This window comes from Entamoeba dispar, genomic scaffold (assembly GCF_000209125.1).
Source record: "Entamoeba dispar SAW760 scf_1105229461231 genomic scaffold, whole genome shotgun sequence".
Lineage (NCBI taxonomy): Eukaryota > Evosea > Mastigamoebida > Endamoebidae > Entamoeba > Entamoeba dispar.
Window position 1 is genome coordinate 47,176 of NW_001854589.1, and position 10,336 is coordinate 57,511.

General features: G+C 26.5%; 6 protein-coding genes across 6 annotated transcripts in view, besides 7 other annotated features; 4 read left to right on the forward strand and 2 right to left on the reverse strand.

Moving 5' to 3' along the window:
• EDI_165710 (uncharacterized protein) overlaps window positions 1-638 on the reverse strand; it is a gene marked incomplete at both ends in the record, with an annotated part of 789 nt that extends 151 nt beyond the window's left edge. Inside the window, one exon of the mRNA XM_001733368.1 lies at window positions 1-638. This exon is cut by the window's left edge and continues 151 nt beyond it. Coding sequence (XP_001733420.1) covers window positions 1-638 — 638 coding nt within the window.
• Window positions 639-1,305: 667 nt separating this feature from the next.
• Window positions 1,306-1,348: a sequence feature (AT_rich).
• A 1,121-nt stretch (window positions 1,349-2,469) lies between these two features.
• Window positions 2,470-2,508: a microsatellite.
• EDI_165720 (biotin protein ligase, putative) lies at window positions 2,504-3,214 on the forward strand (the record flags this gene model as incomplete). Its single annotated transcript, XM_001738315.1, has 1 exon — window positions 2,504-3,214. One exon carries the CDS (start codon window positions 2,504-2,506, stop codon window positions 3,212-3,214), a length of 711 nt encoding a protein of 236 aa, XP_001738367.1.
• Window positions 3,215-3,319: 105 nt separating this feature from the next.
• On the forward strand, window positions 3,320-4,069 carry EDI_165730 (proteasome subunit alpha type-4, putative; the record flags this gene model as incomplete). Its single annotated transcript, XM_001738316.1, has 1 exon — window positions 3,320-4,069. One exon carries the CDS (start codon window positions 3,320-3,322, stop codon window positions 4,067-4,069), a length of 750 nt encoding a protein of 249 aa, XP_001738368.1.
• A 50-nt stretch (window positions 4,070-4,119) lies between these two features.
• Window positions 4,120-4,196: a sequence feature (AT_rich).
• Window positions 4,197-4,303: 107 nt separating this feature from the next.
• Window positions 4,304-4,325: a sequence feature (AT_rich).
• A 36-nt stretch (window positions 4,326-4,361) lies between these two features.
• Window positions 4,362-4,550: a sequence feature (AT_rich).
• Window positions 4,551-4,571: 21 nt separating this feature from the next.
• On the reverse strand, window positions 4,572-7,373 carry EDI_165740 (uncharacterized protein; the record flags this gene model as incomplete). The annotated part of the gene is made up of 1 exon (XM_001738317.1): window positions 4,572-7,373. The coding sequence occupies one exon, from the start codon at window positions 7,371-7,373 to the stop codon at window positions 4,572-4,574; it is 2,802 nt and encodes a 933-aa protein (XP_001738369.1).
• A 37-nt stretch (window positions 7,374-7,410) lies between these two features.
• Window positions 7,411-7,436: a microsatellite.
• A 188-nt stretch (window positions 7,437-7,624) lies between these two features.
• Window positions 7,625-9,574, forward strand: EDI_165750 (uncharacterized protein; the record flags this gene model as incomplete). The annotated part of the gene is made up of 1 exon (XM_001738318.1): window positions 7,625-9,574. One exon carries the CDS (start codon window positions 7,625-7,627, stop codon window positions 9,572-9,574), a length of 1,950 nt encoding a protein of 649 aa, XP_001738370.1.
• A 53-nt stretch (window positions 9,575-9,627) lies between these two features.
• Window positions 9,628-9,954, forward strand: EDI_165760 (uncharacterized protein; the record flags this gene model as incomplete). The annotated part of the gene is made up of 1 exon (XM_001738319.1): window positions 9,628-9,954. One exon carries the CDS (start codon window positions 9,628-9,630, stop codon window positions 9,952-9,954), a length of 327 nt encoding a protein of 108 aa, XP_001738371.1.
• A 51-nt stretch (window positions 9,955-10,005) lies between these two features.
• Window positions 10,006-10,067: a microsatellite.
• The last annotated feature ends 269 nt before the right edge of the window (window positions 10,068-10,336 follow it).

A 10,336-nucleotide genomic window follows, 5' to 3' on the forward strand; every position in this document is an offset into this window, starting at 1 on the left:
TCTCTTTTTTTCATTTCAAGTTCAACTACAGCACGAAATAATGTACTTCTATATTTTACAACCATGTTCATCATAAGACACATATCTTGGATTAATTCATTTCTTAATTCATGATAAGCAACATCTGCAAATTCTTCTTTTTCAAGTAATTCATCAAGGCCTTTTCTGTTTTTCTTTTTTTTCATTTCTTTAACACGACTTTGTGCTAATTCCCAATCAATCTTTCTGTCTTTCATTATTTTTTTTCTATCTTCTAATTCATTATATTGAATAATACATGAATGAGCATTAGAATATAATATTTCATATGCAGTTGCATAGTCATATTCAGCCATTTGTCTAATTTGACAAGAAGAATTAAATTGTAATACATGATTATAAATATCATCTTCTTGATTAAATATCTGAAGAAAAGAATCACCAATCTTCAAAAGACTTTGAGGTGTTTTTCTAATGACACTTAAATGTGTTGATAAGGAATTCATAATGTGTTGAAATTGACATTGTTGAATTTTAAATTCGTTGTCAATTGTTTCAAATTCTTGATCAACTTCTTTTACTTCTTCATTCCTTTTTTCTTTAACACTTTTACTTGCAGAGTAAATTTTTCTATTAACAATATCAAGAGCACTCTTCATTTGCTATTTTTCTTTAATTTTTTTAGTTTTCTCTTTTATTTTTTTAATGGCTTTTTGAATTCAAGTTTTTTGTTTCAAACTAAAATGACCCTGATATTAACAGTTTATGTTCTGAACTTCGTTATTATTATCATTACTATTTGTTAATTGTTTTTCTCAATTTGGTAATGTCAAAACAAGAGAAGTTGTTAATTGTGAGATTTTATTAGATATAAAGTTTTTATTATGAAACTTAAAAAAGAAGTAACAATAATTGCTAAAATTCTTTAATCAAAGATGTGCTTGCTTATTTTGTTCAAATGTAATATCATTAAAATGAAATTTTAGTAAGTACGTGTGACTCTGCTGATACAGTTCTTATTTTTGAAGTTATTAATCAATCTAATAATCCTTCTTACCTTATTTCATCTTCAAAACAATGTAGAAATTTTAGATGTATTAGATATAATAATAATTCTTCAATTGATATTATTCTTCATGTTGTTTATCTTGAACCAAATTGTCATTGAGTTCTTAGAGTTCAACCAATAACAAAAATACCAATGTGATACTTGTTTTAATAAAAGTTATTAACCAAAATACAAATGTCTTATTATTCTCAACAAAAGAAATAAAACACTCTTCTTACAGATGTTATGGAAAAGAAATAAAATCAAAAGGAAAATTGTATTTTATTTAATCTAATTTAAATAATAAATCTATTAAAATTAGTGCATATGGGATAACAAGTCATAATTATATTCCAATTGAATTAAAAAAACAGATGTAGTGATTATTATTGTTCAATAAGAAATAGACCATTTTATATTTGTTTAAGTTTCTCAAAATATTTTTATTGATGAAGGATCAACTCATAATAATATTAAAGTTCAAATTGAATATACAAAAGAGATATCTTTCAAATGATTGTTCTACTACTCAAGAAATTCAGCTTCCTTAATCAACATTACTATTGAATTATAATCAATTATTAACTTAGGGTTATTGTGATAAAACAAGTACAATGTTAATATCTATATTAGTAGTGACTGAATTATCACCAATAACGCCATCTTAAACTATGATATATCATTTTTGTCGTTAATGATAATTAAGATCTTATGCATGTATTAAAAATCAACTCTTTTAACTAAAAATAGATGTTCTTATATACAATTTAATGCAATAAAAGGTTTAATATATCAAATTCAATTAGGTTCTTTCATTCCTAATTTAACTTATGAATTTATATTTATTGCAACAAAATTAACAATGAATTCTAATTCACATAGTAATAATGCAATAGAAAGTAAATATTGAAATATAAGAACTTACAGTTGATTGTTCTTATTCTTATCCAAGTTTTTGAAAGAAAATAATACTAAAAATAATGGATAGGAATATTTGTTAATACTCCAAATTATTTAATTACCGTTTCTATTTGTTCTATAATAACACTTAATTTGATAATCAAAATCAAAAGAGTACATTTGACATCATTCAAGATGGAGTTAGTTCTTCATCTGAAGAATTTGGTAAAATTCTTGATATATCATCTAAAGAATTCCTGTTGATGATATTTATTGGTCTATTTGATAATTCCAATAGAATAATTCATATTGACACTGGATTGTTATATAAAATAGTTTATTGTCTAAATGGGTTATTAGGTTAATAGTTATTAGGTGTTTACTTGTTACAATTTGTTTTTTGATAATATTTTTTTGTGATATATATTCTTTTAAAGAAAAGGATAATTATTGATTTAAAAGGAATTCATAAAAAGACATACTAAATAATAAAGTGAACTGAAAGAAGTTTTTGAAAAAAATTTGGTTAATTTAATTTGATAAAAAAAAAATAAAATAATAAAATAATAAAACAAAATGAATTGCGTGTTTATTGAAACATGTGAATCAACAATGAATGAAGCCAAAAAACTTTGGGAAACTGAAAAATGTGAAAGTGGGTGTATTGTTTATACTCATAATCAAACTAAAGGGAGAGGAAGAGAAAATAGGATATGGCAAAGTGATAAACATGATATTTTATTCACATTTATGTTTCAGACTCAAACAGAAGAAGAGTTAAGAAGAAGTGGAATAGTTTCATTACTTTCTTTATGTTCTGTATTGAAGGAAAAGTATGGGATTCAAGTATTTGGAAAATGGCCAAATGATGGATATGTTAACAATAAAAAATTATTTGGAATATTGATTGAAGCAGAATGGAAAAATAATAGTTTTTTAGTTAATATTGGAATTGGAATTAATTTTTATAAGAAAGACCTTGATTGTTCTATTAGTCTCAGTGAAATTGGTGATGTTTCTAAAATAAATGAAATTGAATTAATGGTTTCATTTAGAGAAAAGTATTTTGAATTAATAAGTCAAAGTTATCCTATTTTACTAAATCATTTTAAGTCTATTGATTTCTTAAATGGAAAAAAGGTTACTCTGAGACCTGTTTCTAATAACTCTTCATTAATTGCTAAAGAATATAACGGAATAATTGTTGGTTATACAACAGATTGGAAGGTGTTAATTCAGACTGATCATGGAATTGAAACATTTGATAGAGAAGAAATCGTTCTTTAATTTATTCCATTTAATTATTCAACCCCTTTTAAAACCCTTTTACTTCAAAACCAAAAAGAGAAAAAACTAAAAAAGGAATTAAAACAAAAAAAATTAGTTGATTTAATGGCAAGAAGATATGATAGTAGAACTACTATGTTCTCCCCTGAAGGGAGACTGTATCAAGTCGAATATGCAATGGAAGCTATTAGTCATTCATCAAGTGCAATTGGTATTTTAGCCACTGATGGAATTTTACTTGCTGCTAAAAAGAAAAGAGTTGCACGATTAGTTGATAGGTCTAAAGGAGCAGATAAAATGTATGAATTAGATGAACATATTGCATGTGCTGCAGCAGGAATAACATCAGATACAAATATATTAGTAGATTATTTAAGAGATGTATGTCAACAACATAGATTTACATATGGAGAAGAAATACCAGTAGAAATGTTAGTACAACGAATTTGTGATATGAAACAAAGTTATACTCAATACGGTGGATTAAGACCATATGGAGTTTCATTCTTATATGCTGGATGGGATAGATATTTTGGATATCAATTATATATGTGTGATCCAAGTGGAAATTATGGAGGATGGAAAGCTACTGCTATTGGAGCTAATTATCAAGCAGCTGAATCAATTATGAAAACAGAATATAAAGATGATATTACATTAGAAGAAGCAAAAAAATTAGCAGTTAAAATCTTTAGTAAAAGTGTAGAAAGTTCATCAATGGTACCATCTAAATTAGAATTTGGTATTTTTAAATTAGATAATCAAAATAAACCAAGTTTTAAAGTTATGAAAGATCGTGAAGTCTCTGTTTTATTAAAAGAATGTGGAATTGAACAAGTAGAAGACCGAGATTAAATTATTCTCATCTTATAGTACAAACATAATTCAATTAATTCAAGTATCTCTTTTTATTTTATTTGTTTAAGAATAAATATATCTTAATGAGTTTAAATTGAATTAAAACATTTTTTTATTTTAAAAACTATCTTTTTGAATTTTTGTTCTATTAAGAAACATTTCTTTAAAACAATGATATTAATAATAATAACCTTATTTAAATGGTTACACTTCTCATTTGAATTATGTCACTAATTTATATTTAATAAAAAAACTTTGATGAATGTATTGTGTTTAAAGCAATAAACTGTTTAAATAACTTTATTATTTTTTGGAATAAATAATGTTATATATACTTATAATTAAAATATTTTTGAAAATAAAAATAATTTTATTTTATGAGAGTTAATTGAAATAATTATTTAAGAAAAAGAAAAGTTTTTATAAACATTAATGATAATGAAAAAGCATAATTTATTTAAAGAATTGTTTTTTAATTCAAAACAACACAAACATAAAATTAGAATGGATTATATCCATAAGGATATGGGGAATTATATGGTGTTACTGGGGCTGGAACTGTTCCATAAGGAGAAAGGGGAGGGGGTACTGTTCCGTATTGAACTCTTCCAACTGAAGATGATAAATATGGTTGAGTTCCTCTACTTAATGGTAATTCTTGAGCTGACAATGGATAAGTAGTTGGTGGTATTGGAGGTGGGAGGGTTGTTGTTGGAGAAGACAATGTAGGGATTGGTGGTTGAAGAGTCCCTAAAGGAGCTGTAGAATTTGAATAGTTATATTGTGTATTTTGGTATTGAGGAATTTGTGAATATGGTGGTGGTTGTGTAGGATTAGATGTAGTATAACTTGAAGGGTATGAACTAACCGGAATAGAAGAAGAAGGTGTTTGAGTTGTAGAATATCTATTTAAAGGTTGATTTGACTTAGAAGTAGCATAAGAAGAAGGATAAGAAGGGGGTTGATTTGTTTGATGAGAAGGAGAATAAGAAGAAGGATAAGAAGGCGATTGATTATTTAATTGGTTAGAAGGAGAATAAGAAGAAGGGTAATGTTTTAGATTATTTTGTTGTTGAGAAGTAATGTAAGAAGAAGAGTACTGGGTAGTACTTTGATTTTGATTATAAGAAGAATAAGAAGAAAGATATGGTTTTGAAGTATTATTTTCTTGAAGAGGGGTATTAAAAGAAGAGGGATATTGTTGAGGAATAGTGGTATAAGAATTTTTTGAATATTGTAAAGATTGTTGATTTTTTCTTTCATCCTCTAATTTTTTTTTATTTTCCTTTGCTCTTTGCTCAATAATAGGAAGTTCTTGTTTTCTTGTTTCACAAAACTTTTTAGCATCCTTTTGTAATTTATTAATATCTTCTTCTAAACTTTCTAATTGAACAAGAATTTCAACTATTTGAAGAGAGTTTGAAATATATTTTTCACCAACTTCAGAATACTCATTACAAACAGAAGTTTTAGTATCGTTAACAGAAGTTGTAATTTGAAGAATATCATTATGAAGGTTATAAATTTGATTCATTAATTCTGTTTGTTGATTTAAATTTTTTTGAATTTCATTTGTATGTACTCCAAATTCTTTTATTAATGAATCAATATAAGTATTTTTATCACTAGCTTGTTTCATCTCTTCTAATAATGTTTTTTGATGTTTTGATTGTAGTTCAATAATTTGATTCATTGCTTCTTCTCTTTGAACTTTAATTTCATTCCAATTTTCAAATAATTCAGTCATTTGTCTTACCATTTCTTTTAAAACACTTCCATTATTTTTTGGTAATGAATTCATTAATTCATCTTCTCCTTTCATTAGCACTTTGATTTTTGATTCACTTTTAAGGATTAATGATTTACTATCTAAATAACAATTTTTATTAAATTCAAGAATTTTATTAATTCTTTCAATTTCATTATATACTTCTCTTCCAACAATATTTGATGGTTGTCTATCCCAACTTTCTTGATACTTTTTTCTCATGGTTTCATTTTCTTCAGATTCTTTCTTTAATTCTTCGTTAATTTCTTCAATATTATTTCTCAATTTTTTATTCTTTTCATTCATTTCTTCTAATTGTTTAAGTACCTCTTCAATACTATTACTTCCTTTAATTCTTAAGAGAACAACTCTAAGTCTTGTTGGTATTCCATTTAAATTTTCTACTTGATTTTCAAGTTCTCTTAAATTTATATTTTGTATAATTCTATCTCCATCAACAGTATATTGAGGAATATCATTTTTTGTATCACTAACAATCTTTCCACTCTCTCTTTGATACCTTTGTAATGGTCCTCTAAGTGCAAATGGAACAATAGATTTAAAAGGAGATTCTTGATCTTTTAATTCATAAGCAGTATCTGTAACAACAACACGACTTTGTATTTCAGGAGGTACATCAGGAATAGGTTTCATATAAATGTCATTATTATCTTTTGTTAATGAATCAAATACACTTTTTATCTCTTTTCCCATTATTTCAAATTTAGAGTTATTTGCTTCATGAATAATTTTTAAACACTCTCTATAATGTGATAACGCATCTCCATATTCTAAATTTTCTTCACTTACAGTTGCTGCTGCATTATGAGCAACTATAAGTGCAAAATTATACAACATTTTAGTTCCATCACGTAATAAATCTACTGCACCACCTGCAATCTTAGATCTTAACATTACACTACTATTATTATTTACAGCTTTTACATACATAGCTAATTGTGCATACCCACGAGATATCGTACTTAATAATCTAGCATCATTTGCTTGTTTTTTTAATCCACACTTATCAGCTAATTCAGTACAAGCAACAAAAATACCAGCTGCTTTAGAAAAAACCTTTACTGAATCAGGAACTGTTGGAATAGAACTAGCCAATGAAGTGGCATTTCTAAAAGTAATTAGTCCAGCATTAAACAGTACATGAACTCGTTCAAAATTAATAGAAGAAGAACTTTGTTCTTCTAATGTAACTTCAGTTGTTTCAATAATAGAAAACAATCCTGTTTTCTTTTTTGTTATAGGAATTTTCCATTTAAACTCTATTGGTAATGGAGCACCTAAAAGTGCTTGTGAAAGATGAGTTAACAAACAGTCATATTCTAATAACAAATTTAATGAACCACTAGTAGTATCTTCACATTGGACTCTTAATTCTGACATTCTATCAATTTTTTGTAAAGCAATTCCATCACCATTACTTTGTTGAATAGATCCATGAAGTACTTTTAAATTAACAGGACTAGCAATATATAAATCTCCTTGAAAAAGAACTGGCAATGCACTTATTTTCATTTTTGTTAAAATACTTTTGATTTTTAAGTTTGGTGAGTTATTATATTTTATTTTGTTTTATTTATGAAGAATAAATTTTGTTTTTTATTCCTTTAAGTCAAAAAATTGCAACATAAAATTATGTTATTTGTTACTTAAAGTTTTCTGTTAATTTTTCTTAGATATTTCTAAAAATATAATGAAGTGACAAATAAAAATGAGAAAATTAAAAAAAAATAACAGAAAAAACTAAAACTCGAATTTGGTAATACATGTCATCTTCTAAAACAAAAGCATCTGCTCGTTTAATATTATATACAGACATAATTATTTTACCTGATAATTTGTGTGGAGTTATTGAATTTGAAGCAGTAAGAATGTGTATAGTTAAAAGTATAAAAATTACATTAACTGGATATGTTTCAACAAATACAGATTCTAAATTTAATATCCCATTTCCACCAGTTGTGGGAAGGGCTTATAAACCAAGTGTTGATAATTCTATGAGTAAACACGTACAACCATTTTGGACGCATACACAAGATGTTATTGGTGATTATCAAGTAATGGGAAATGTTTTTTACGAATACTATCCTGGTAAACATTTATTTCCATTTTGTATTCCTCTTAAGAATTTCCCACATTCTATAAATGATCCTAGTTTATCTCAATCACTTTTTTATACAGTCTCAGCAATAATTTCTATTAACTATCCAGAGCCTGTAAGAACAAATGTAGTTCCTTATTACATTTTATTTAATAGAGAACCAAAATATGTTTGTGGACAACCAAGAAAATTAACAGTTCCTACTAATAGTGATATAGACATGGAAATAAATTTTAATAACACTTGTTTAAAAATTGGTGACGAACTTTCTTTTGTCTTTCATATTTTAAATAAATCTAGACATGACCTTGAACCATCTTTAAAACTATTAGTTGAATTTCAAAATTCACTTCCTGTGGTATTAAAGAAATATAAATTAGAAACAATTCCTTCAAAAATTAAATTTCTTTCTATTTTTAAAAAGAATGTTTCTAATGAAGTAAATGAAACAATTCGTGAGGTCATTCCACCTGGATTATTCCCAACTTCAGATCATCCAAGTGCAACAGTAAAGTACAGTGTTTTATTGTCAGTAAAAGCTGGACCAAAACAATATCAACTAATGTGTCCTATTATTATTTCGTCTGAACCCCCATCTAATCCACAAGTTTTATTTGATGCCATAAATAAATATCCAGTTAATATTATTGACAGAACAAATGATTTTAGAATTCCATTCCAAGGTATTCATCCTCATCCTCCATTAAATATTCCTTTTGCCAATGGAATTGAAGAAGTAAGTTTAAAAGATAGTGCTTCTGATCGTTTCTTTGTTGATCATATAAATCGTACAACTATGTTAACGTTACAAGGAGTTGATCAACAACCACCATTTCCTTATCCAAATTGGAGAAGTGTTGTTCTTCCTCAAGGATATGTTATGTATTATTATCGTAATAAATGGTGTTTTATTAATCTCTTCACTAACCAAATTTCTTATGTTGATCCTCGTCCTCCTCAACAAAGAATACCATTTTATACTACTTCAACTGAACCACTAGACATTATTATCAAAATTAATTCAGCACGTGGTATCCCATTAATTGAAGGAAAAGAACCAACACTTTCATTCCTTATTGATGACTATTCAACAATAAATGATGCACAAGGACAAAGGCATTATGTAGTTAAGAGTCAAGCCCCATCTCTTGAACCACAATTACCAATTCATGAAATTACTTTAACTGGAAATACAAAGAATAGAATGAATGTTCTTATTAAAGTATTCCAATCACATACATTTAATGAAACTGTATATGGATATGCTAATATTGAATTACAGTATCTTCCAATGGGAGTAGAGATGACTGATTGGTTCCCATTAATTGGGAATGGAACTGATTCTCTAGGAATAGGGGAAATCAGTGTCAGTGTTTGTATGAGAAATAAAATTAATCCACAAGAAATTCCAATTTGTGTAAATTGTGTAAGTTCATTAACAAAGATGTGGTACCCAATGGGAAAGAATGTAACTGTAATAGAAAGAAATGAAGAGAAGTATGGTTCAAAGTATCGTAAAACAAGACCATTTATTCAACAATTTGATTATGAATATTATACTCCTTATGTTCTTCCTGATAAAGTCACATATCTTCGTTTACTTCAATTAAATTAACTCTTTCTTTTATTATTCTTTTTGTTTTTGTAAGAACTCATTAAGAACAAACTATGGAAGAAGAACCAAATTATGACCAATTTTTTAATGACAATAACATTACAAATCTTTTATTATTCAATTCTCCTGAAGTTACTATACCTCATCTTATGGATGAGTTTTCTGACCAAGACGACATTATACTTCATCAGGCAATTTATGTTAATACAAATAATATTAAACAACAACAAAGAGATTACCTTTTGAAAAAGGTTATTCAAAACAATGAACTATGTTCAGTACCAATAAAACGGCCTTTTGAAAATGAGATATTCACTCAACCAACAACTTCTCTTTTTGAATCAACTGAAGAACAAGAAAGTTTTATTAGTTCAAATTAATATTGTTATTTATTACATAAAAAAAAAGACAGGGTTTTTTTTAAAAAGAGAAAAAATAAAAAAGAACTTGAAAATAATAAAAGAATAATAAAAAAATTAATAAGAAAAATAAATGAAGGTATCAACACATGGAAATCGTACATCATTCGGAACACCCTTATTTCAACCAAATTTTAATGAACAACCAAATCATTATGATTTTCAATCAGATGTACCTCGAATGTCTTTATTAGATGATATTGCAAGACAAAAACAAAGTGTATTAAGAACACCCCAAGCAAGAAGATCATACTCTATACAACAAAACGATTTTTTAAATACATTTAATTCTAATTCTTCATTTGGTACATTACCACAAAATACTAATGAAGAAGATTCTGTC